Below are 27,084 nucleotides of genomic sequence, written 5' to 3' on the forward strand. Positions count from 1 at the left end.
TTAGTCACATTCCCAGCCCCCTGACACATTTTTGCCCAAGGTTAGCACTCTACCAACTTTATCCCCAGCTCTACTTCTCTGGCTTTTTGGTAGTTAGTTGGAGAGGAGAACGCCACAGACTTTCCTGCCCATTCTGGCTTTGAACCACTATTCTCAGATCTCAGCCTCCTTAGTATCTAGGATTACAGGTGTGAGCCAATTGTGCTTGGCCCTTTTTATTTTTATATGTGGCCCAAATCAATGTGTATTGATACATAGACGTAGTTACTCTTCATGAAGTCACCTGATTGTATTAAAATTGTATTTCTTGTGTTTTATATAAGAAATTCAACCATAATTTGTTTAAAAAATAAGTTACATTTCTATTCTTAGGTTTGTAATTACGCTTTCAGTGAGTTTTTTGTGTGCCTGTAACATACTTCATAATTTAAAGTCTAATATTAGGATGCATTTATAATTGAAAGCATTATATATGTAACTACTTAACTTATGAAGCCTTTTATTAGTTTACTTGTTTAATTTGTGTTGTCCTAACAAAATACCTGAGGCCAGGTAATTTATAAGGTAAGAAGCTTTGTTTGACTCAATTTTATGGTTAGAGGGATGAAATCATAGTTAATATCATGTTTGTTTCTTAGCTTATTATTTTGTTCAGAAAGAATCACATTGATCTTCTATATATGTCACATACTATGGGTATTTGATACACATAGATGAATAAGATTAATTTGTTGCTTTTGGAGAATTCACGTTAGTGCACTGGCCTCCAAACAAGGCCATTTTTATAAAAGTTCTTTGGGATTTGGAAAGAACATAAGTGTGTTTATTTTTAGTATTTTCCATTTTGTCTATTTTAAAACACATATTGTTTAATAGGTATATTTGTTAGGCTATACATTTAGATTGGTTAAAATATCAATACATTTGCAGAATGCTCATGGATGAAATACAAAGGTAAAAATAGTTATGATATGATTGTAAGCATAATAATAAAGTTATATAAGAGACATGGAAATATTTTTCCCTACCCTGGGTGTAGTTGAGTTATTGAGGTATGGAATTGCATCAGAGAAAGTAACACAAACTATTGAGGATCTTCCAATAGTCTTAGAAGTCAAGAGCATTAGATTAAAAAATTCTTTAAAAATATTGTTATTATAAAGGTGATGTATAGAGGGGTTACAGTTACATAAATTAGATAAAGATTACATTTCTTTTTGGACAAAGTCACCCCTTCCCTTGATCTTTCCAAGTTTTCCCTTCCCATCCCCACCTACAGGTTATATATAGTTCATTTTCAACTTTAGTGTATAGGGAGGTGCATTTATTCCCTCCCTTTCTGTGTTCCCTCTTTAAATTAGATAGTTTTGTTTGCATATTTGATATATAGTGAGGTATAGTACATAGGAGGAAATGGCAATAAATTGATAAGTAGGGGACCAGATTGAACAAAACATTTTAAGTTGGCTGTTGTCTCCTCCTTGTGGCCAGTTATCAAACTCAGGACCTTGCATATACTGTGTACGCAGTCTACCACTGAGATACATTTCCAGCCCTTTTACTTACTTTTTAATGTAATAGGATGCTATTTAAGGATTTTGGCTATGGTGATAATATAGTCATGTTTTTATTGTGTGGAGAATTCCAGTGACTACGTTTTTTTCTGTGTATATGAGCTTTCTCCACTGGAGCTTGAACACCACAGGGCCTAGTGTTATTGCATGGTTCTTTTACTCATAGTTGGCATTCTACCTCTTGAGCCGTGCCTCCAGTTCTGACATTTTGCTGGTTAATAGAAGTTGAAGTCTTGCTGACTTCTCTGTTTTGAGTCTCAGTCTGCCAGGTCTCAACTTTTTGTGTAGCTAGGCTTCCAGGCACTAGCTAGAGTGCTTGACATTATTTTTGTTTTATTGAGACTGGTTCTTACCATATATCCCAGGCTAGCCTCAAACTCCTGACTAATGGGGTTACATTACATGCTGGGGTTACATATGTGTGACATGGTCCCCAACTTTTAGTGTTCTATGTATTTATCAGGGCTTAAAATTTGAGCCTCTCAATCTCAAATTTTTTTTGCTCACTGCTGGTGCTTTGTCATTTGAGCCATGCTTCCAGTTTGACATTTTTGCTAGTTAATTGAAAATAGGGACTTATAAACTTTACTGCCTAGGTTGGCTTTCCGCTTCAGTCCCCAGATCTCAGCCTTCTGAGTAGCTAGAATTACCTGTGTGAGCTACCAGTGCCTGGCTGCTGATAGTATTTTGAAGTGAAGGAAAACTGAAAACAAGTAGCCTAATTAATCAGTAGTGATTATTTCCTATGATATGTTCTCAGTGATTCATCATCTACCTATTTATGCTTCCTTTATAGGCATTCTGGATGTGAATGTGAACTTGCTTTTAATTTGTTCTTGTTTTTGTGAATTGATACATTTAAAGTAGAAAGTATGTAAGAGGGAATTTAGGCTACTTAGAAATCTTTTTTTTTTTACTTACAAATCTTTTTAGCATCTTTTTTTTTTCATCATTACAAACACATTTGTTGTTTTAACTATAATATGATGTGAGGGGGTTTTATTCTAGTCTTGTCTATTTGGATCCCAAGGCTTCCTGTACTTGAATGAGCATATCTTTCTCCAAGATTTGGGAAGTCTTCTGCTATTATTTTTTCAATGTTTCCTTGAGCTTCTATACCTTTTGCCTATGTTTTGTAGGTTTTGGTTTCTTATGGAGTCCCAGAGTTCTTTATTCCCAAAATACTTCATTCTTTTTGTTTTCATCCAGCTTTTAAAATTACATTTGTCTCATCTTCAAGCTGTGACATCCTGTCTTTTATTTAATCCAGTCTATTGGAGATGCTCTCAACTGATTTTATTTTGTCGTTGTAGAACTTTTCATTTCTAGAATTTCAATTTATTTTTTCAGAATTCATGTATCTTTTGAATTCCCTTTTCATTTCTTCCATTGCCTTCCTTGTATTTCATTTAGCTGTTTATCTGTGTCCATATTGATTCTTTTTTTTGTGTTACCTTTGAATTTACACTTTTATTTGTATTTTCTTTGAATTAATATAGCTATATTCTCTTGGATTTCATCATGGTGTTTATACATATCTTCTTTCATTTCATCAACATACTTTGAGCTCAGTATTTGAGCTTTTACTTCACTATTATTTATATCCTTTGTTGTATGATTGTTGACCTTTTCAGGTTTCATGTTGCCTGTTTTTTTTAATGTTTCTTCTTTCTGTTAGTATTTCTAAAGTAGTACTTCGTTGGATATTTTGATCCTCTACTACTGCTGAACTAGCTAGTCTTTCATTGGTGCCATCTCTTGGTTTACTACCTTGCCTGCCTTTGCCTTGTGCTTGAAGCTTTGTTTGTGGTTCATTCAGACATAGGTGCATGTTCTATTTTCTACAGTGTGCTCTCTTCTGACTTTGTCTTGGTGAAAACCAAAAACGGTTTGTTTCTTTCACTTTAATTTTCTTGGTATCTGAATACCTGGAATAGATCTAATAATTATGGATCATTTTTAAGATTTTTCATTCTTGATGATGATGTAGAAAAGATCATAGAAAAGATCATACATGAGCTGTGTGTGTGTGTGTGTGTGTGTGTGTGTGTGTGTGTGTGTTTCCCTAGCATTTCCTCAATAAATACCATTTGTAGACAGCTGTATCCCTTTTACTAAAGACAGAATGTCAGGCATCTCTGAAGCAATTCCTCTAACATTTGGCTGAATAAATCTTGCTTTGAATTACTATAAATTGGCAAGTAGAAAAATAAAGAACAGATGAGGGACATATATAGAAAAGTAATTGTCAAGTAAAGTGTAGATGTTACTGGGGTGATGCTTTCTAGAGTAATATCAACCATAATATGCCTTATAGCTATGGAGACTTATATGTACATATGTATCTATATGTATGTATGTGTGTGTATATATATACGTATATATACATATATACGTATATATATACACACACATATATACATGAAATCTCATATGGATAGGGCAAAGCCCTTACCTTCAACTCATGTCAAAATGTACATACAGTTTTTATGTTATGGTTCAGGCTACTTAATGCTTTAGTAATACTAAAGGAAATACTAAAGGAAAAGCTTATTGTGAAGAAGATAAGAAAATACTACCTTTTTTTTTTTTTTTGGTCAGTCATGGGGCTTGAACTCAGGGCCTGGGCACTGTCCCTGAGCTCTTTTGGTCAACTCTATCACTTTGAGCCACAGCTCCACTTCTGGTTTTCTGGAGATTAATTGGAGATAAGAGTCTTACAGGTTTTGCTGCCTGGGTTGGCTTTGATCCCTGAGCCTCAGATCTTAGCCTCTGAAATAGCTAGGATTACAGGCATGAGTGACCAGAGCCCAGAAAAAAACTCCTATCCTTTTTTTTTTTTTTTTTTTTTTTTTTGCTGGTTCTGGAGCCTGAACTCAGAGCATAGGCGCTGTCTCTAAGCTTCTTTTGCTCAAAGCTAGTGCTCTACCACTTGAGCCACATTACCACTTCTGGCTTTTTCTCAGATATTTTTGGAGATAAGAGTTTCACAGACTTTCCTGCCTGGACTGGCTTTGACAGTGATTCTCACATTTTATCCTCCTGAGTAGATAGGATTACAGATGTAAGCCACCAGTGCCTGGCTAAAATACGATCTTTTAATAACGAATTTTGAATGTACTACATAAACTTTTTCTATATTAGGTGTATATGTGCTGGCTTTAAGCATTTGTTCCTACTTAGCTGAATTTTAGTTTTTATACAGTTACTGCTTTATATGTCTTAAAACTACCATTATATATACATATACATACATACATGGTATATACATACCTATATCTGTAATGCTTTAACTCAGATTTGTCTTTTCATCAACTTAGTGTAGATTCATAGTGGTGTCTTATACTGTTATAAGCAGTTATAATTTTAAAATAGCTCTAATTATTAGGGGTTGTACTTGACAATTCCAGGCATTATAACTACTATATTCAGTGTGGATTCAGGGATTATATAGACTACTATATTCAGTATGGCAGCCATTATAATTTGTGCTGACAAAATACTTGTTTGTGTTGAAATCTTTAAAATTGTCTCTTTAATTCAGGCCCAGCCAGTTGGAGATTGTGATTTTAATATTCGCCTACAGTGTATAGAACGAGAAATTATAAATCCAAGGCATGAAAAAATGAAGACTGGGCTCATCGATAAAACACAGGAACCATTTAGTGTGAGAAATAAGCCATTTTTTGACATCTGTACTTCAAGAAAGGTAACATTTAATTTTTGTTTTCTACTTCATGTATCATAACTCAGTTTGTTAGAAGAATATGAATGGGGGCTGGGAATGTGGCTTAGCGATAGAGTGCTTGCCTAGCATGAATGAAGCCCTGGGTTCAATTCCTCAGCACCACATAAACAGAAAAAGCTGTAAGTAGTGCTGTGACTCAAGATGTTGGGATCTGAACGATCCCTTTCTCCCCGATCTCCCGGGGAGAATGGCTGAACCCCAAAATCTATGAAAGAGCACTTGGCCTTGCCTTCCGCCGGCAGAAGGCCAAAGGCGTACTCTCATGGACTTGTGCTAAGTTGAGGAAAGGTTGCTGAAGCCTCCCCTCCCCCCAGTCCCCTCACATGTTACCAGGAGCGGGGGCGGAAAAGAAGGCATCAGGGACACGCTGCTATGGTGGGATGCGTCTCAAAAACTTTAATAGGGATAGGCACTTATATAGAGGTAATGGTGGGAAAGAAAGGGGGCTGGCCAAAGGGCCAGTCATAGGCTAAGGACCATGTCTATCAAGTGATATCATGAAACTTCCTTTGTGGGCGGGACAACCCCATTATGGTGGCACGCACGTGTTTGCCTCCCAGGGAGGCTTTCTTTTCCGGTTGAGGCCAGAAAGTGGGAGGGACTTCCTCCCACACTACCCCAGAGCTGGGGGGGAAGGGCAGCGTCTTGGGAGCTCTGTGCCCTTCCCCCTTTAAGGCCGAAACTGAATCCCCAACATCTCCCCCCTTTTGTTTTTTCAATGAGCAGGGGATGCTGTAAACACATGGCATGTGTGGGCATAGGGTAAATGCTGACATAAGATCTGTGGGGCCCCTTCCACACAACTGGGGTGAGGGGTAGGTAAGGGTCCATCCGTCTGGCTATGTCCAGAAGTCGGAATCCTCAAGTGCAGGAAGGTGCAGACATCAGCCCTCTTTTGGTGGTGAGGTAGAAGCTGAAACTCTGGCATTCCTGGCAGTTCACAGTAGCTGATAACTCAAACATAAGTGATTAGTGAAACATTCTTTTATATAAACATTGAAGCCAAGGTGCTAAACCTTTGCGTTTACTTTTTTTTTTTTTTTTTTTTTTTTTTGGCCAGTCCTGGGCCTTGGACTCAGGGCCTGAGCACTGTCCCTGGCTTCTTCCCGCTCAAGGCTAGCACTCCGCCACTTGAGCCACAGCGCCGCTTCTGGCCGTTTTCTGTATATGTGGTGCTGGGGAATCGAACCTAGGGCCTCGTGTATCCGAGGCAGGCACTCTTGCCACTAGGCTATATCCCCAGCCCTGCGTTTACTTTTTAAAAATATTTTTATCTTAAAACATTGGGATTGAGTGTCAGTACCCTCAGTTCCTATTTTCTTTCCAACGGGACTCCCCAAGTCTAGCAGCAGGGGGAGATGAAAGTGAGAAGCATGGTGCAAAATTCCTTTAGTTTCTTTGTGTGACACTGTAGGCAGTATTGCCACGGCAAAACATTGAGCCATGAGACGCTCAAGAAAGAATCTAGAAAGCAAACAAAGAAAGGAAGCTTGGTTGCCTCCTACCATACGTATGCAGTCCTACTTTCCATATTTCCATGGAAGAGCAGAAGTCTAACATGGTCCTCCTTTTCCTGGAGAGAACAAGAAAACATTTCTCCAGATTGGAGTTTGGGGAGAAAGGGATCGTTCAGATCCCGACACAAGAGATAGAGAACTAGTCTTGAGCAAAAAGCTAGGGACAGTGCTCAATCAATGAGTCCTAAGCCCCAGGTCTGTCAAAAAAAAAGGGGGGGAGGGAGGGAAAGAAGAATATGAATGGCATTTGGCTCCTCACTTATCTTGACTGTATCGTAAATGATTGGAATTGGATGTAGCACTATTTTTTACCAACCATGTATGATTCCTAGTCTTGTCCTCTTTAGTAACATTTTTAGTGTGGACATGTAAACTAGATTGGTTCTTTTTTTCATATTGGTTTTGATTCATAGTCATTGGTTTATAGTTTTTTTTTTTAAGAAGACAATAGAAAGAATAAATACATTCACAGTGAAATGGTTTTGTAGACCTATTTCTACTTTTTCCTGAAAGCAAACAGTGTTTACTTTATATTCTTAAAAGAAATATTTCTGATATACATTGGTGTATATGCACAGTAAAGGTTTCTTTCTTTTTGGCTGGTCCTGGGGCTTGGACTCTGGACCTCGATGCTATCCATGAATTTCTTTTGCTCAAGGTGAGTGCTCTACCACTTTGAGCCACAACATTACTTCTGACTTTTTCTGAGTAGTTCCTTGGAGATAGGAGTCTCTGCCTGGGCTGGCTTTGAACCACAATCCTCAGATCTCAGCCTCCTGCGTAGCTAGGATTACAGGCATGGGTTACTAGCGCCCACAAAGATTTTCTTAATTTTGTTGATTAAGTACTCTTAAATGAATCATACCAAGTATTCTAGGATTGATTTTTTTTTCACATAAAAATAAGCCTTGGAGATATTTCCATGTGCAGTTAGAGATTTGCCACATTATTTTTTAATGGTTGAATGATGTTGACGGTAAAGATGTACCATATATTATCACTGCTGGGATTTTGGGTTGCTCCTAGCATTAGTTATTACTGATCCTCTTCCAGGGAGTATCTTTGCTTATATGGTGGGTATTTCTTTGTGGTAAGTTAAAAGTTTCGATGTAAGGACTTTCGGATAGTTTTAGTAACAACTGCCAAATTACCTTCCACATTAAGCCCTTCCATCTCCAGTGGACAAGGGAGTTTCGTTCCTCAGACCATACTCTGCTCTCCTTTTCTTTTTGGCCCGTGCAGATAAAATAGGGTATCCTGCTGTGGGGATGAGCAAGCTTCTAAAACAGTGACTGTGATTTTTTTTTCCTCTTTCTTTCTGCTTCTTACTGGCTTTGAAAGATCTTTTCCAAGGCACTTGAAACTTTTCCTGACAAAGTTTATTCATCTATAGTTTGGAGTTATAAATCTAGGCTTATGCTGTGAACTTAATGTAATACTGCATCCAATCAAGAGGCTGAGATCTTGAAGGTAGTGGTTTGAAGCCAGCCTAGGCAGAGAAGTCTGAGACTCCATTTCAAATTAACTCTCTGAGAAGCTGGACTGGAAGTTAAGTATGGCTCCAGTGGTAGAGCACTAGCTGAGTAAACTACCCAAGCAAGGTTGAAGCCCTGAGTTCAAGTGCCAGTATCACCTATAAAAAAAGAAGCATCTAGACACACCTAAATAAATAAATAGAGCATCAAGCAAACAAGACCATAATAATATTAGGAAATAAATTAAACAAGCATTTTGGAGATGAAGGGGTTTCTAAGCAAGACAGAAAACTCAGAACAGAGAGAAAATATATTTCCAAATTTGGCAATATAAATATTGAATTTTTATTGTGGAAAATACTACATAAAAAGTAATTATATAGCAAGAGATAAAAAATTACAAACCCATAAAATAACAATAATTAGCACTTACTAGATAGATGCAGGTCTAGGTAACCACTTTGTGATTTTACTGGTGATTGTATTCTGGACATTTTATAGAAGTGATTGACCTTTTTGATGAAACCATCCTTGTGCTTTCAAGTACAAGTTACAACATGCTATCCATGTTATGGTTTGTATCAATATTTCCTTATGGCTGAATAATACTTCATTAGATAATTCTACAACACTTTGTTTTCCCATTTGCTTGATGGAAGTTTGAGTTGTCTCCATTCTCCAGTGATTATGGATAATGCTTTTATAAACATTTGTGTTCAAATTACTGTGTGAACATCTGTGCAACTTTTCTTTTTTGAAATGATTTAATTATATTTATATTATATAATGGATATGTTGACAGTGCTGTCACTGTCTACAGTTTCTGGTAAGAGTGTGTGGGTGCATGTGTTTAGCATTGTTTTCAAAAGTATTTGTAATATATTTCTGTTATGGCTCATTTTTTACCTGTATTTTTATGTATCTTTAAATGTATTTCTTTAGATATTATCTGTTAAACCCCTAAGAATATCAGTAGCACATTTATCTGTTTCATTTGCACTTTGCTGCTACTAGTTTTTAATGAATAATACTACTTTTCTAGTGTTAGCTAAGGCTTATATACTCTAATAACTCATTGTTAGCATTATATTATAAACTTGGAGTCCTGAATGTCTTTTTTCAATTTTTAGTTACACTAGTTTCTTATTCTTTGGTTAGATATTTATCTTGTTTTTTCATTCTAAGCTTCATATTTTAGTTTATATATAATCTTTTAATGCTTTGTAAGGGGCATTTTTTTTTCTCATAGTTTCCCTCATTCCCTCCTAGGCTAATGTTTCTTAATGATTTTCTCAAGAGCACTTGTTGATAACATTGTTGGCTAATGACCTGCCTATTTGAAGGTGTTGTTAGCTATATTTTTGAAAGGTCATTTGGATGGGTTTTAAATTATTGTTTCACACTTAACCTATAAGCATTCGTAAACTCTTTTTTAGCATTTAGTGATGCTCTGAAACAAAATTCCAGTAAAAACTTTGTTTCCCCGCCCCCTCATTTTAGTTAGCAGCCCTCCTTTTGCCTCTTTGCTCAGAAGTTTATTCATCATTTTTAGAGTTCAGCAAAATATCACTGTCTTGGGATTGACTGTCTCAGATCAGTTTTTTCTACCACTTTCATTTCTTGAGTATTTTCTTCTTTTGTCAGTACTGAGGCATGAACTCAGTTTTCACAGAAAGTTTGCTAGTAAGGCCACCTATTGCTTGAGCAACATGTTCAGCCTTAGAGTTTTCTTTTAAAATAATGGTGATATTATATTGCTTGGTTACCATCTTTAGACATTCTATTTATATGTTGTCTTCCATCTTAAGCAGTGGTTCTCAAACCTTAGAGCAATTGAGGCTTTCTGACCCTGTCAGGTTTTGGTGGATCAGGTGCTAGTGTATGGGTCCTATTTTATGAAGCAGTGCTCTAAATTTAATATTGGTTTTTCTACCTCTGTGAAACTCTTTCATAGTTAAATTTCATTTTGCAAGTCCTGTTTTTTTATTGTTTATAAATGTATTTCTTGCTTGTGAAACTTATTTTAGCTTATACTGTCTAGGGATCATTGGGTTTGTTGACTCAATTCAATAAAGAATGGAAGGAAGGGACATAAGAAAATAGGGTAAGAAGTTGAATGCTTTATTACAGGAGCAAAACTAGCTGACAGAGAAAGTAACAGACTCCTCTGAAGAATTTTACCAGAGAGAGTTATGAGGCAGGAAGAATGGAAGTAGTAGAGGCAAAGTTTATTTCAAAGTAAGAGGAAAACTGAGGAAAAGCCTCCTAGCTACTGACACTTTGGCATAAACCTCCAACGTGGACTCCCAATTGAGAGGGTCGCCTTACAACCTTTGAGGTCCTACCCACCTGTTTCACAGACAAGGAGGAAGAGGTGGAGGAGGCTACAGGTTTTTTGAGGTTAAGAGAGTGAGATGGCAGGGCCCAGAGATTAGTATCTCCAGTGTAGGCTCATGGAGTCCCTTTCTTATAGTTCTTTTGGCAAGTCTCTGCTGTTCTGGCATCTGTCTGAGTCATGTGTTCTTCATCCCAAAGAGAGGGGATGGGTGCAACCTGTTCTCTGCATAGGTCTGCTCAAGATCTTTGCTTTCTTGGAGCCAGTTAACCCGATTTTTTCCTGGGGTGGGTGATTGGTTGTAATAGGCCCTACCAGGTAGTCTCTGCCTTTCCAGGATCTTTTGGAAGAGGAGATGCAGGTTCTGCTTTCTCCAGGTTTTCCAGAAGAGGATTATCACATCCACTGGGCTGCTGTCTCTTCCTACCTATCTACACATTAATTCTAAATCTCCTTCACTTATGCTTTCATTTCTGTGAATATGATTTTTTTCTCTTGGACTTTACCCATTATTTTGTTTCCCTACTTTTTATCTTATTAAGTCATATTTCTTCTTGAACCTTTCCATTTCTGCTTTGTTGTTCTTTAAAGCAGAGTTTTATTACTTTTTTTAAAAAAAAGGTCATGATAAAATATTTGATAATTTTCTATGGCAATATTTTCTGCATTGTCTGTTAGTATTGTACTTTCTTCCTTTTCATTTGATAGATGAAATGTAATTTTTTTTGGTAGTGATGCTATGCCAATTCCCATAATGATACACATCTTAAATAAATTATATTTTCCAGGATTAGTTACTTGAAGAAGGTTCCTATGGGAAGTTTGAGGAGTTACGAAGTGATATTTTAGATCATACCAACCTAATGCTTCACTTTTTATCACGTCAGACTTGTTCCTGGTGGGGCTTTTCTGTGTGGTATTTAAGCAGAATGATAAATTGGTTGCTCTAGCATCAACCAGAGAGCTGGAGTACTTTTGGCCCTCAATTTTTTCACTTGGGTATTTGCACTATTCCAGGCATTGATGTGTGTGTGTGTGTGTGTGTATGTGTGTGTGTGTGTGTGTGTACATGTGTGCATGCGCGTGTGCATGCTCCAGTTCTGGGGCTTGAACTCAGGGCCTAGGCACTGTCCCTGAACTTTTTTTGCTCAAGTGTAGTGCTCTACCACTGAGCCACAGCTCAGCTTTTTGGAAGTGCTTTGGAAATAAGAGTCTCACATACTTTTCTTCCCTGGGTTGGCTTTGAACTGAGATTCTAAGATCTCAGTCTGCATTTTAGATAAGATTATAGGTGTGAGCCACCGAGCTCAGCTGGAAAGTTGTTTTTTGCACCTAAAAAACAGTTTACTTTTAGATTGTGTGTGTGTGTGTGTGTATTGCACATATATGTTACTCTAGAGGTAAAGTATAGAGGGATTACAGTTACATAAGCCAGGTAGTGAGTACATTTCTTTTTGAACAGGTAATCAGTACAGTCCTTCTTCATTTTCTTCTAGTTTTTTCTCTCCGGACCCTTTTCCCCCCATGCTGTATAGTTCATTTCCAGTGTAATATGTAGTGAATATCACTGCTGAATTAGTTTACCCTTTGTCCAACAATTTTTTGTGCTTCCTGAACTTCCCCATCACAAATTAGATAAACATATACAAGGCAAAGGGCACAGAAATAAAAAAACAGCTGAAGTTTTGGTAATGTATTATCTTTGTGTCCCAGCTTGAGGCTTAAAATATTAATCCAGTGTTTCATAGGCTTTCTGTAGATGTTTTGGAAAACTTGTAGCAGTGTTACTTTAAACTGGAAAGTTTTGTTATTACTTCCTTAGCCTAAGAAGTTAGTTCTTACCTTTATTATAACTTCCCTATTTCTTATTTTCATGTAATTGTAGTTATCTACGTAAGCAGATGGAAAGACTACTCCAAAATGGTACTAGCTTGTGCAGCAGTAACATTGTCTTGCTTCATTGCTTTTTTTTTTGCCCGTTCTGGGGCTTGAACTCTGGGCCTAGGAGCTGTCTACAAGCCTCTTTGTGCTCAAGGCTAGAGAACACTTGAGCCATGGTGCCACTTCCAGCTTTTTCTGAGTAGTTTGTTGGAGATAAGAGATTCATGGACTTTTCTCTCCGGCCTGGCACTGAATTGGAATCCTCAGATCTCACTCTTCAGTATGACTTAGACCATTTCACATTTGTAAAATGATAGTTTTGGAAATGATGGTTTCTTAATATCCTTTTGTCAGTTCTCCTGGCAAAGAATCAATTATGTATAGTTAAGATCTATTCAAATAATTTTGAAGAAATCAAACTTTTAGTGATTTTAAGAAGTTTTTATTGAAAAAGAAGCTTCTGCTACCTGTCCCCATCTCATAAGCTCAGATAAAAAATAAGTTCAAATAAAAATTAAAAGAAACATTGAATACTATCTTTTGCAAGCTCCTACCAGGGAGCCTTTTAATGTTTTCCTTTTGTCTACTTAGAAAAAACATCTGTGGAAAGTATTTTTATAATACTTTGTTTATGCTGTCTATAAAGTACAATGCTCACTCTGTCCAGTGATAGATAGTATAGTAAATGTTAAGATCTTCTTTCTAATGACTACTGAGTGAATTAAAGATTTTTTTTTGCTGCATTTAGATGCCCAAGGGCATGTACACATCAAACTTAAAAAGAATTTTATGTGTTTATTGCATACTTTCTTGGGTAGGAAATTTGAATTTTATGCGTACTTATGTATTTCATCTGACCCTCAAGTTTTTCTGGAAGTATTTCTGTGGTTTAAATTTGTTTTTAATTTGTCATATTGAAAGGTCTTAAGGGTTTAAGACTAATAGCTCATAAAGAAAGGTGTATCTATAGACCCGTTATTAATTTTTTTTGGTTATTTTAAAGGTGATGTACAGAGGGGTTAGAGTACATTTCTTTTTGGACAGTGTCACATTTCCCTCACTCTCTCCCAGTTTTTTTCCCTCCCACTCCCACCCACAAGTTGTATAGTTCATATCAAACATTGTGTTGAGTACACTATGATTGTGTACTTTGTCCTTCCATTTCTGTGTCTCCCCTTACACTCCTGAAGACAGATAAATGAACAAACAGAGCAAAAAAAAAAAAAAAAAAAAACAAAAAAGAAAAAAAACTCACCTCATTTCCATTTCTTGGAATTCATTTTAAATTATTTTGTATGATCAGATGCACATAGGCATTGTAGACTTGTTATTTTATATACAATTTTCTTTGACATTTCTCCCCAGAGCTTGGGGCTTTAAAAAGAAAGAGAACCTTTGAGAGTTTATTTACACCTGGGGATGAAGAGAACACAGAATTGTTGCTTAAGTATGAAGTTACATTGTTTATACATGGAGGTTTTTAAATGATTAGCCTTAAGTTTTTTTTTTTTTTTGGCCAGTCCTGGGCCTTGGACTCAGGGCCTGAGCACTGTCCCTGGCTTCTTCCCGCTCAAGGCTAGCACTCTGCCACTTGAGCCACAGCGCCGCTTCTGGCCGTTTTCTGTATATGTGGTGCTGGGGAATCGAACCTAGGGCCTCGTGTATCCCAGGCAGGCACTCTTGCCACTAGGCTATATCCCCAGCCCCTAGCCTTAAGTTTTTTAAATTTACTTTTGTTGTCAAGGTGATGTACAGAGGGGTTACCGTTACACACATGAAGTAGTGAGTCAGACTTCTTACTCTGTCCCTCAGTTTTCTCCCCCCGAGTTGTACAGTTAATTTCCAACATAATGCCTTGGAGCATCGCTGTTGCATTGGTTCCCCCTTTATCCTTTGTCTCACCATTATGATGTTCCCCTTGCCTAACCCAATTCTGATAAACAATACTCAGTAGTGGCTAACCTATAGGATAGAGAAATGAAAAAAAAAAAAGAAATAATTTCACACAGTACATTAAAAAGAACTACAATGAAAAACTTGTTTCCATTGTTTAAACGTAGAGGTTTTTAAATGCTTAGGCTTAATTTTTAAAAATCAATTATAGATGTAGTGGTCAGATTTATTTATTTATTTATTCTCAAAGTGATGTATGGAGGAGTTACAGTTTCATATGTAAGGCAGTGAGTACATTTCTTATCCAATTTGTTACCTCCTCCCTCATTTTTCTTCTCTCTTCCCGCAGATTTTTATCATTTAAAAGCAGGTGCCAGAAAATGTAGGAGCACTATGAATTTCATATTTGTATTCAGTTTTATATTATTGAATCTATTAATATTTTAATCATTTATTGAATTTGGTCTCATTCATTTACCATTTCCCAGGAGAATTTAAGAAAAGTCATAGTCATGCATAATAAAGAGAATTCTTAATTGCTTTGGTGTGGCAAGTCTAAAGATTTATTGTTCCAGCAAACTTCTTTTGGGGTAGTAAATCTTGTTTATTGAAATATGAAGGAATCATTGTCTTATGCCAAATATTTTTTAAACATTTCTATGGAAGATTTACAGTCATACTGGGAGAAAATTCTATGTTTGCTAAATAAAGAAATTTGCAATTTCACAGTATAAAAATAGCTTTTCTAAAATAACATTCAGGAGACACTAGTTAGATTCAAAAACAAAAAATGATTACTGGCTTCAAAATGATTTAAGAGAGGGTTACATTGTTTTAATAATCTGATCAGCTAATTATTCTAGTAACTGGTTATGAATTTTTCAAAAGTTAATAAAAGGTGTAGAATAATTTGCTATATGACTATATTTAGTTCAACTGGACAGTGTGAAGTGTATTTAGTATTAATTTATAAGTCATTAAGATTTTAGAATTAGGGCTGGGGATATAGCCTAGTGGCAAGAGTGCCTGCCTCGGATACATGAGGCCCTAGGTTCGATTCCCCAGCACCACATATACAGAAAACGGCCAGAAGCGGCGCTGTGGCTCAAGTGGCAGAGTGCTAGCCTTGAGCGGGAAGAAGCCAGGGACAGTGCTCAGGCCCTGAGTCCAAGGCCCAGGACTGGCCAAAAAAAAAAAAAAAGATTTTAGAATTAAAAAAATACTGTGGTGAAATAATAACTCTGCCCTCTCAGAGGCATAAAAAAGTAACCACCTTGATTTTTGTTGATACCACCGAGTACTTAGTTTTAACATATGAGTTTAAAAGTAATTATTGTAGTGTATTTTAATCTTTTATTAACCTTAATATTGTCCAAAGAGCCAGGTATTTACTAACTTCAGACTTTCTTAAAACCAGCAGCATATATTGATTGCTTCTCAACGGAATAGATGATGTATAAATGAGTATGAATTTTGATATATAGCTGATAAAAATGTAAAGTTTTGGATGTGGGTGAGAAAAATGAAGGACATATGTTTTTTTAGTTATGAGTTATTTGTTGTTTTGTGATGTGTAGTTGTTTTATACATCAAGTAGACCAATCTTATCAAAATAAATATAGAAAGCTTGAGTGTTAGTTAACAGCTTGGAAGGTGGATAGAAGATGTATTGAGGTTGGAGGATGGCCCTAGGGAAAATAATCTAACAGACAAACAACTGAAGTAGAAAGATGCTTGGGGGTATGGCTCAAGTTCAGTTATCTAGTATTATCCCCTCTCTCAAAAAGAAAAATTGTGTTATCAATGAAAAATTATGATAAAATGTTATAACATAGTTTTCATTTGTGACTTCATGCAGTTTTATTTCAAATACATTATAGGATATTTAGCCATGGAGCATTTAGTTGATGCTGATAACTTCACAAGGGTACATGTGTGAAGCCATGAAGAACTTTGTGGAATCAGGATTCACCCTACCTCTGATACATAGCATAGTCCTATTGTATAATTAATTTGGATTAGTTTTGTATTTATACTTGACCATTCTTTAAGAAGTCACTTCAGGGAAACTCCTATAAAGCTTAAGCTTTTGAAGACATGAGAATAAATTGTAACTAATAGACTTCGTTCTAGTTTAGAGTGGTTCTGCAACTTTGGTACTGAAGTTCAAGGTTCTTGAGAATCCCATTGTTTATGTAGAACCAAGCTTCTCTACCTTGATTTACTAAATAAGATTAATCACTAGATCACACTACTGTATAAGAGAGACTTCTGCCAGTTAAACTATGATAATATCATTGGTTGTTTTCAGAGATATGAAAGTGTGGGCTGTGAAATAAGAAAGGCAGAAACCATATTTTCTCTGTGTCAGTTTATATAATTGGTCCAAACAATCCAAAGTCAGATAGACCAAGACCCATTTTGTGTGATTGGCCATTGAGTCATCAGTCTTGACTTAGTTGCTTATGTGTATTAGGTGCAGGAAGATAGAAGAAAAATTTTAAAAAGTTTGTATGAACACATGGCATATGACAACTGTAAGTTGTCATGAATAGAGGCAAGGTTAATTTGCTGGTTAATTTTTTAATTATTTTTCTGCTCTTTTGTGTCCAACTTAAGAGACCTTTGCTTGCCTACCTCAAGTCACAAGTATATTCTCCTGTTTTCTTCTGAGAGCCTTGTGGGTTGGCTTTTGTGTTTGGGTATAGTAAATTAAGGTATGGATATAGTGAAGGGTTAGTATTGAGGTTCATTTTCATCTGCTGTGTAGGTCATTAGATATTTTTCTTTCCCCTCTGAATTGCTTTAACAACTTTATCAGGTGTTGAATTGCAGTATTATAAATGTTGTAGGTTAAGCATGTTATCTTACCCATTTCCATACTTCGTTATATAGAGGCCTTTTTTGATGAAATAGATAATGTGATTTTCTTTCTGCGTTTCTAGAGCCTCAAACTGTTGGATTGATAATGGGAGAGTGGTTTTCCATTCATTGGAGGTCTCCTTTTGTATTTCTTAAGTAAAATGAATTGACTAATTTTTTCTATGAATGGATATAGTTTATTTACAGTGTAGTGAGCTATTCAACTTACAGGAATGAATTGTTTATTTTGGGTCAAGGTTTCAGAGGTTTTAGTTCATTATGGCAGGGATGGTGTGCCAGTATGGACTCTTATCTCCAGTCAACCACCAAAGGCCTGGAAATGGACCTGTGGCTCAAATAGGAGAGCACCAGACTTTAGTGAGTGAGCTAAGGGACAGCACCCAGGACCTGAGTGAGGCTAGGGAGGCTAGAGAGGAGGAATAAAGGAAAGGGGGAAGGAAGGAAAGGACTATGATAGGGAGCTCTACATTTTTTCCATTTTCTTTCTTTCTTTCTTTCTTTTTTTGGTATCTGGGCAACCAGCCTATGGATGTTCTATCCATATATAGAATGAGTCTTTCCCCCTTAATCTTGTCTAGAAACAGTCTAAAGGCATACCAAAGGTATGTTTTACTGATCCTTCATGCACTTCTCAATTCAGTCAAGTTGATAATCAAGATTAATCATCACACTCATTTCTCTTCCCATTTTTCATGCCCATAGAATTCCTAGACTTAGCTTAGGGACTATGAGTGCATATATATGTTCACATACACTGTGTATGTATGTGAAGTCCCTATGAAAAGAGAGTGTGTGTATTGTGTGTGCATGTGTGTATGCATATGTCCATGTATGTGTGCCAGTACTGATGCTTGAACTCAGGTCCTGGGTGCTGTCCCTTAGGTCTTTCACTAAAGGCTGGTGCTCTCCTATTTGAGCCACAGGTCTATTTCCAGGCCTTTGGTGGTTGACTAGAGATAAGAGTCTTAGAACCTTCCTTACCTGGGCTGGTTTCAAGCCACTGTCCTCATAGCTTAGCCTCCTGTGTAGAAGCCAGGATTACAGGCATGAGCTAGCAGTTCTGGCAGAATGAGGCCTTTCTAGGAGAAAAATGTACATACAGATCAATGAAAGAGAACTAAGAATTTTCAGTTGTACACAGAAAAGTCTGATTATAGTACAATTAATGAAAACAGATATTCTTTAAAAGTTTTTGTATACAATATTAGTGTGCCAGATAGTTTGCTTCATTCAAATGTTGTTAAATACTTTGAATACAGGACACAAAAGAATTATCCTTTTCATGATGTAATTTAGGCTGCATTCTTGATAGAAATCTTAGGTCTTGTTTTTAGCTATTTCTGTCCTAGCTTAAAACTGATACAAAGAATAAGGAAATGTTACTTGCTTTTTATATTTTGGGAACTGAAGTTTTTTTTTTTTTTTTGGGCCAGTCCTGGGCCTTGGACTCAGGGCCTGAGCACTGTCCCTGGCTTCTTCCCGCTCAAGGCTAGCACTCTGCCACTTTGAGCCACAGCGCCGCTTCTGGCCATTTTCTGTATATGTGGTGCTGGGGAATCGAACCTAGGGCCTCATGTATCCGAGGCAGGCACTCTTGCCACTAGGCCATATCCCCAGCCCCGGAACTGAAGTTTTAAAGCCTCACTTTTATTTTCCTAGTACTTTATCAGGTTACCGAACATGTTTAGAGCTAAATGCCATTTGGTATCCCAGTGTGGGCAGTCCTCATCAGGAGATATTCAATGCCTGTTAAAACTAAGATAAAGGTCTCAACTGTGGTGGCTAAGTAGGTCACTTTATTCATTAACTTAGAGGGCAACTGTGCTATCATTCTGCAATTTGCCACTTCCTGAATTCCTCTTGGCAATAATGTCCCACAAGGGACATCATAAGCTTTCCTACGGTTGGGAAGACAACCTAAATTTTATTGGGAAATGTTGGGCTAAATGTCAGACATCTGCCTTAAGTTTGGGGGTACACAGGGCTACCTTAGCCTTGATGGCTACAAACTGTGGAGCCCTTATTGACTGTTCTCTGGTTTAAGATTTCACTTGAATGATTCACAGAACTTGAGAAGCATCACACTTAGGATTGTGTGGTTCATTAAATAAGGATGCAAATTAAAACCAGTCAAGTGACACATGGCATAAAATTTGAGAGTCCCAGTGCAAAGCTCCTTACTGCCTTTCTTCTGTGGGGTCATTACCAGTGCTACCTGTTCTAGTCTATGGTGAATATCAGTACTCAAGTGTGACAGTAAAGAGGACTGTCAGCCACAGATATTCACCCCGGCTTCTGTGTCCATAGTTTGTATGGGTGTTTCACCATAGTGCTTCTGTGTTTCAGTTTGAGGTTTTAGAAGATTAGACCAATACATTTTTAGTGTCAACTCCCCTGTCAATCTGACCTGTTATGGCTTGTCTAAAACCTTTTCATCTGTACCTTTTTTTGTTTCTCTTGTATTCCCTTCCTGTGGTTGTACCTCCGCTATCACTGTATCTCATCTGAGTACCCTGGATACTGTATATACTTGTATTAGAACTAGGGAAGGGAAAGGGAATATCAAAATCAAGAGACAAAGAATAAAAAGACAAATGACTCTGAAAGCAATACTTACAAAACCATTTGGTGTAAACCAACTGAACAACTCATCAAGGGGAGAGGAATAGGGAGAGGGGAGAGGTGGGGGAGAATGAGGGAGGAGGTAACAAGTTGAACAGAAATGTACTCACTGCCTTACATATAAAACTGTAACCCCTCTGTACTTCACTTTGAGAATAAAAGAAAAAAATAAATATTTTGCCACCCTGAAAAAAATTATGTAAAAAAATCTTTTCATAATTCGTGTTGGTAGACTTTCCAGACCCACCAGGCAAACAAAGATACTCCTGTCAGGCAGGTCATTCTAGGGCTATTTCTCAGTATTTGAGAGCAAAAGCCAGGCAATACACATCTGTTTAAACATAGAATGAATGCATTTTGCTTATTTGTTTTGTTTGTTTATATTTGGAGACTGCTTCTGGCTATATATCCTAAGTTGGCCTCAAACTCTCAATTTCTTGCTTCAGACTCCTCAGTTTGGGATTATAGGTGCCCACTACCATGTGTTTGGATGAATTCTTTTTTTTTTTTTTTGGCCAGTCCTGGGGCTTGAATTCAGGGCCTGAGCACTGTCTCTGGCTTCTTTCTTCTGAAGGCTAGCACTCTACAACATGAGCCACAGTGCCACTTCTGGCTTTTTCTATAGTGGTGCTGACACATTGAACCCAGGGCTTCATGTATATGAGGCAAGCACTTTACCACTAGGCCATATTCCCAGCCCCTGGATGAAGTTTTGAGTAATTTATTTTATCTTCAAACTTTTTTCTCCCTGGTGACATTCAGATTACTTAGTTTTATAGTTTGGTTCTATTTTTACTACTTGTACATACATGGGTAAATATCCATTGTATCTTTCTGTTTATTTTAAAAGAGCTTAATATTCTTCCTAACAAGTAGGTAATGCTTTCTACTCTCAAAACAAATATTTTCTTATGTTTCTTACAAACTGCAATCTGGATACAGATTGTAGATGAACAAAGGCTTACTGGTATTAAAATATGTGAGTGTTTTGGAGAGCGAAGTGTTTTATTGTGTTTAGATTAGAAATGCATTCAGGAGAGGTTCTTCAGAAGAAAGGAAAAAGAACTATGTAAAAGTAACATTCAAAGAGTTTTAGAAATAACAAATTGTTCTAGGAATTCTGTTCTGGAATCAGAAAGTACAGAAAGGTTTTTAGCAAATAGAGTAATTTAGCAGCAAAGAGACCAGTTAGAACATTGCTGTTGCCCCATTGGAGATCAAATCATAAGATAATGAAAGTAATAAGAGATGGCTTGTGAGAAAAAGTTGTTAATTTTGAGGGAAGGTATTAGCTTTTTCAAAATATCAGCCTTTTAATTCTGTACTAAGTAGAATCAGTACTTTTTAAATGTCTATTCTACTTTTTTATGTTTTAATTCTGTACAACTTAAATGTCTATCTTTTTATGTTTTCATATATATAATGGATACTGAATATTGGATGTATATAAGATATGATCCTTGACCTCATAAAGGGTACAGGTCAATTCTATAACCTGAAAGATAGGAAGATCCTATGATAGAGTGACATACAGGCTACTATGGTAGTGCTTCAAAGGAGCATTTAACCTAGACTAGGAACTTTCTGGGGGAAGCAATACTCTAACTTAGAATATCAGTTAAGAATATGGATTCTGGATGATGTAGAATGAATTTGGGTTCTCAGTTCTTTTCTGACCATGGACAAGTTCCTAATTTTATCTTTTAAGATGAGGTGATAGTAGTTGCACTTCATGTGATTATTATGAGGCTGCAATGATTAATATATGTAAAGTGCTTAGAATAGTATCATAGATAGATATTTTTTGGTGTCAGTCTGGGGGCTTGAACTCAGGGCCTGGGCACTGTCCTTGAGCTTTTTGTTTAAGGCTGTACCACAGCTCCACTTGGTTAATTAGAGATAAAGGTCTCAGGGATTTTCCTGCCCAGGCTGGCAATCCTTAGATCTCAGCCTCTTGAGTTGCTAGTGTTTACAGGCATGAGCCACGGATGCCCAGCCCTTACATAGTTTTATATTTGTTACTTTTTTTCTCTGATTCTGTTTATCATTAAAAAATGTACATAATTCTTATTCAACAAACATATGAATAAATCTAAAATGAAGAGTTAAAAATGTAATTGATTTTCTATTCCCTTAGAAGTCTTTAAACAACTATATTAAAAGCACTTATTGTAAAATGACTACATTGTATGTATTGAGGTCCTTTTTAGTTGGGAGTCATAAATTGTGAGTACCAAAAGTTTTAAGTTTATGTAGTGCTTAAAAAATACTGAATCTGGAAGTGGAGCTGTGGCTGAAAGTGGTAGAGAGCTAGCCTTGAGCAAAAGAGCTCAGAGACAGAACCTAGGCCCTGAGTTCAAGCCCTGCAACCAAAAAAATCAAAACAAACAAAAAATGCTGAATTTGACTGCATGGAGAGGAGGACTTCCTCCTCTCCATGAGGGTGTCCTCCTCTCTAGTTGATGATAGGTTTCACTCGTTCCTGTTATTTAGTTTAAAGTTTGTAGTCTGACACCTGTAGGCATCTGATTTCATATAAGGCCCTCCCATTAATTCTTCCAGGATAGAAGACCGACTTACCTCTTTAGTCTCAATTGCTTAGTAGAATGGTTGGTACTTGTTGACACCAAATGAATGTTTGTTAAATGAGTAAATGATGTCTAAATTTTGAAATTCAAAAGAAAAATAGGAAAACTTGACAAAAAGAACTTCAGTTCTTGCCTAGATTGGAATTATGAGAGAAATTTTGTTAAAAGACGAACAGTGACAATAAGTTGTATTTCTTAGAGAATTTTTTGGAAAGTTTTTTTTCAGATGGGGTTCATTAGACATATTATATCTATTTTTAATTACACAAATTCAGGTTAATGAAAGAACCAATGATACTATTGGGAAATCTGTATATTTTGCTTAGCTGTCTTTAATGACATAGTTGTTTAGGCATCATTGGTAAGTAGTAGTAAACAAATCATTCTTTTATGCAGAATTAATACTATTGGTTTTGTGTTGAGCAAGCAATATGAATGATACAGAATAATTACTAATTAGAAATGTTTAGCAGATAGAGGAATTGATTAATCTCAACTTGAATTGGTTATATTTTGGGAATGGAAAACATAAGATTAAGTACCTAGGTGAGTTCAGATTTCCATTTCTTTTTGATTGGTTAAGCAAAAACTTGGCTTTTAGGGAAACAATGAGAGTACATAAAAGAAGTCAACACAGCTGGGAATGTGGTTTAGGGGTAGACTGCTTGCCTAGCATGCATGAAACCTTGAGTTCGATTCCTCAGAACCACATAAACAGAAAAAGCCATGCTGTGGTGCTGTGGCTCAAGAGGTAGAGTGCTAGCCTTGAGCAAAAACAAGCCAAGGACAGTGCTCAGGCCCTGAGTCTAAGCCCCAGGACTGGCCAAAAAAAAAAAAAAAAAAAAAAAAAAAGTTCAACAGGTGTAATTACTATGTTGACTTTTCTCAGGCAGTCATTTGGGACTATGTAAGCTATTTGCTCAGAATATATATGTATATATATATATTAATAAAACTCAAACTGAAAGGTGGAGGCAATTTATTCCTTGTTTAAATATCTTCTTGGTATATATTTGTGTATTATAATGAATTGATAATTTATTTTAAATAATTACCAAAGTGTTTCTCATTCAATGTTGTCTTAAGCTATTGTTCTTTTTTTATTATTTCTGAGAGACTTTGTTTTTAACTTTACAGTCTATTTTGTTTCTCATGTTTCTAATTGCAAGCCCTTCTGCATTGTTTTTATGTCTATACATTTACAGTGATTTGGCTTCCAGTTTATGACTTGGAGACATATGAAGTATCAATTCAGATTTAATCATCTAGTATAACCTTGATCAATTTCTCTGTGGTTCATGAACAATTGCTTGCCTCTGTAGGATGTTTCAGATGGTATACACATGTTATGGTTGTGTTTCTAACTAAACAAATTTAAGTTCTGTAGCAGCTTAGGAAACAGTACTGTGCTTTATTAAAAACCTAGTCTTTTGCCTTTCATTAAATTATCTTCTAACTTTATTTAGAGGGAAAGTAATCATAAATTATAATCCTGAAAGGGAATATGCCCCAGCTTCGGATAGTTCACCATATAAGTCTTCTCCAGGGTTTTGCAATTAAATATTTTATTTAAATTAAGATTCTTTTGTTAGAAGTGTTTTAAAAACATCTGAGGCAATGTAAGTAGAACAGTGCTTTGAAGAAAGATTGATGGGGGAGATGACTAATTACATGATTGTATTTAAATATTTGTACTGTCAAATTGAAATTAAGATATTTTTGAGGCGTAGTGGTCTAGACTTACATTATCATCCCCATTATCCTTTATGTGGTTTCTGATACTGGCAAGTAATCAGGAAATACCTATAAGATTACTTCATGGAATCTTGCAGTTATTGAGCTGTTGATCATCTAGTTAATTATCTAAGAAAAGCTTAGTTTAATACTTAGCAGACTAGGTTAACAGTATAACTCAAAAGTAAGTTTTACTTCAAATATAGAAAAAGAGAAAAAGACAGTGTAAGGTCCACCCCTGGGAGGGTTCCATGCAGATGCCCCCCAACCCCCACCTGTTTAAATCTGTGCTCAGTACCTGAGTTACCTAGGTAACTGGCTTACCTGCAGGTAGTTGGTTACCTCCTCCTTCCAAGGTCAGATTCAATCCAATCCATATCTCTCACCTTTTCCTATATCATCCGGCTCAACACAGTTCCCACGTTCATTCCTTTTCTCTCTTATTCTCTTTTGCTCTTTTCTCTTTTTCCCTTCTTCCTTCCCCTCTGCCTCCTTATGCATCCATCTTGTGTGGGCTGGCAGTTTTCTTTCCCCTGAACCATGTGGTGGGTGTCCTTTCTGGCGAAACTTAACATCTGGTGCCATGACTCAGGAGGGGATAGAGTCGGGAGTTGCTGGATCCCTCCTTCCTCTTCTCTTTTGAGGGTTAATCTGCCTCCTTGACCACCCCTCCTTGGACCAGACTGCCAAAAAACCAAAGGAAACTCACCTTGGATTTCTCGCCTTTACCATTGCTGGCTATGTATATCTACCACATCATCTCCTCTCTACATCTGGTGAGTGACTCCTGTCTACAGGTCCTCTGACCATGCCAGAGGCACCTCTTATGCCTTTTTGGCCAGTTTGTTCTCATTTCAGGGATGCCTGAATTGAGAATTTGACTCTATGTCCTTGCAGACCCCCTGTCTATGTCCTTGTGGACTCCTCTATGTATTCACCAAACTACTCCATAAAGTCAGAAAGCCTCATAGGCAAGAAAATCAGTCTCAATGGCTTAACCTTTTGGCTAGTTCCCTGGAACGTGTGATGCAGGCTGGGGTCCAGTGATCCCCTCTAGATTCCCTCACAAAGGCTAGCCATTCTGTGTTTGATCTACTCCACAAGACAAAGGGAAAAATGGGCAGTTTTAGAGAAATAACTCTGACAAGTATTTGTGACCAATTCCTAACAAGTTACAGCCCCTGCCTCTTCCAGGCTTCATTCAAGGACTGGCCTCTACCACCAAGGGATAGCTGCTGCTTGCTTTCTCCTGGAGGAGTCACATCTCTGCCTTTTACCCCTCATGTCGATGCCACTAGCCGGCAGCAAGTAGCCAGAGAGAGTCCCTACCCTTCTTCATAATTATTAAAAGGCTGGAGTGTAAGGTCCACCCCTGGGAGGGCTCCACGCAGATGCCCCCCACTTGTTTAAGCCACCTAGGTGGCTGACACACCTGGAGGCAGTTACCTCCTCCTTCTCTGAGGTCAGATCCAATCCACCTGGCCATACCTCCCACCTTTTCCTGTATAACCTGTCTCAACACAGTCCCTGCTCTCTTTCCTTTTCTCTCTTACTCTGTCTTGCTCTTTTCTCTTTTTCCCTTCTTCCTTCTCCTCTGTCTCCCCACGCCTCCATCTTGTGTGGGCTAGCAGTTTGCTTCCCCCAATAAACTTCTTCCTGCTTGAACCATGTGGTAGGTTTCCTTTCTGGCCAACCTTATAGACAGATTAGGTGAAACATACAAGACATTTTATTTTAGAATATATTATTAGAGTCAATACCAAAGTAAGTTTTAAATTATGCTCGATATTGAAATTACTAAGTGAAAACTGACCAAAAAAGCTATCCTAGTTTTAAGGGCATTAATTCTTTTGCCTTCCAAGTATGCCTCTTTTATGAAGGCTGCATGATTTGAACTCTTCTCTCAAAGACTGTCCATCATTCTTGCTAAATACACCTTCCTTGTTTGACCTATTTATTACCTCATCCTCTCCATTTCTTTGGGATTTTCATATTGGTGACCTTTGATTTAATCAAAGATTGATTTCTTTTTGGAAACTTTATTCCTACCTTGGAATTTAAAAACAGAAACACTGCTTTATGACTACAACTTGCATTTTGAAAACTGGTGGAACTTGTCATTGACAAATTACAACAACCACTGTCTGTGCTTTCCTCAGTGAGGACTGGGTCACTCTCAGGGAGAAAGTTCATCTTTGGCAAATATATAGTTCATCCCAAATGACTATTATGCTATAGATCTTTGGCACCTGTAGGTATATGGTTCCAATGAGACCGCCATTGTGGAAAAAATGAATGCTTTAGTGCATAGAGTTCAGTACCTTACTGCAAATACTTGACTCATTTTTTTTCCATGCCACTGAGTTTCTGCTAAAAATGTGCTGCCTTTTAACAAATTTAAAAAATTCACTTTATCACTTAAAGTAACTTTAATACGTGATCACTTTATCCCACTAATTTTTACCTTGCCTTTTGGGCAGCACTTGCTTTTAGGAAGATATTTTCACAAAATTAAGAGCAGGGAAACACTAAGTAGATCACACACTTTAAATACAACTGATGATAATGCAGGCCTGACTGAGAGCTTCTCTGTGTCATCTGAGCTTTGTAATTATACAGTAACTAATGTTTGCTTATTTCATTCAGTCAAAACAGCTTATAATAAATCCATGTGTAACAAACCTGTAAATAAGGTGGGCTGACTAAATCTGAAGTTTAAAAATTCATTAGAATTCTTTTTTGTTCCCTTGGTGGTACTGGAATTTGAACTTAGGTCCTCAGGCATGACAGTCAAGTCTTCCGCTGGTTGAGCCACCTCACCTTTAGTATTAGAA

At 37.0% G+C, this 27,084-nt stretch overlaps 1 protein-coding gene across 3 annotated transcripts in view; it reads left to right on the plus strand.

Moving 5' to 3' along the window:
• Positions 1–27,084, plus strand: part of Rngtt (RNA guanylyltransferase and 5'-phosphatase) — a 219,011-nt gene that overhangs the window by 58,818 nt on the left and 133,109 nt on the right. For all 3 annotated transcript variants that reach the window (XM_048353850.1, XM_048353852.1, XM_048353851.1), the window contains exon 11: positions 5,119–5,283. In XM_048353850.1, the coding sequence (XP_048209807.1) occupies positions 5,119–5,283 (165 nt within the window). The remainder of the gene's footprint in view (positions 1–5,118; positions 5,284–27,084) is intronic.

This window comes from Perognathus longimembris, chromosome 9 (assembly GCF_023159225.1).
Source record: "Perognathus longimembris pacificus isolate PPM17 chromosome 9, ASM2315922v1, whole genome shotgun sequence".
Classification (NCBI taxonomy): Eukaryota; Metazoa; Chordata; class Mammalia; order Rodentia; family Heteromyidae; genus Perognathus; species Perognathus longimembris.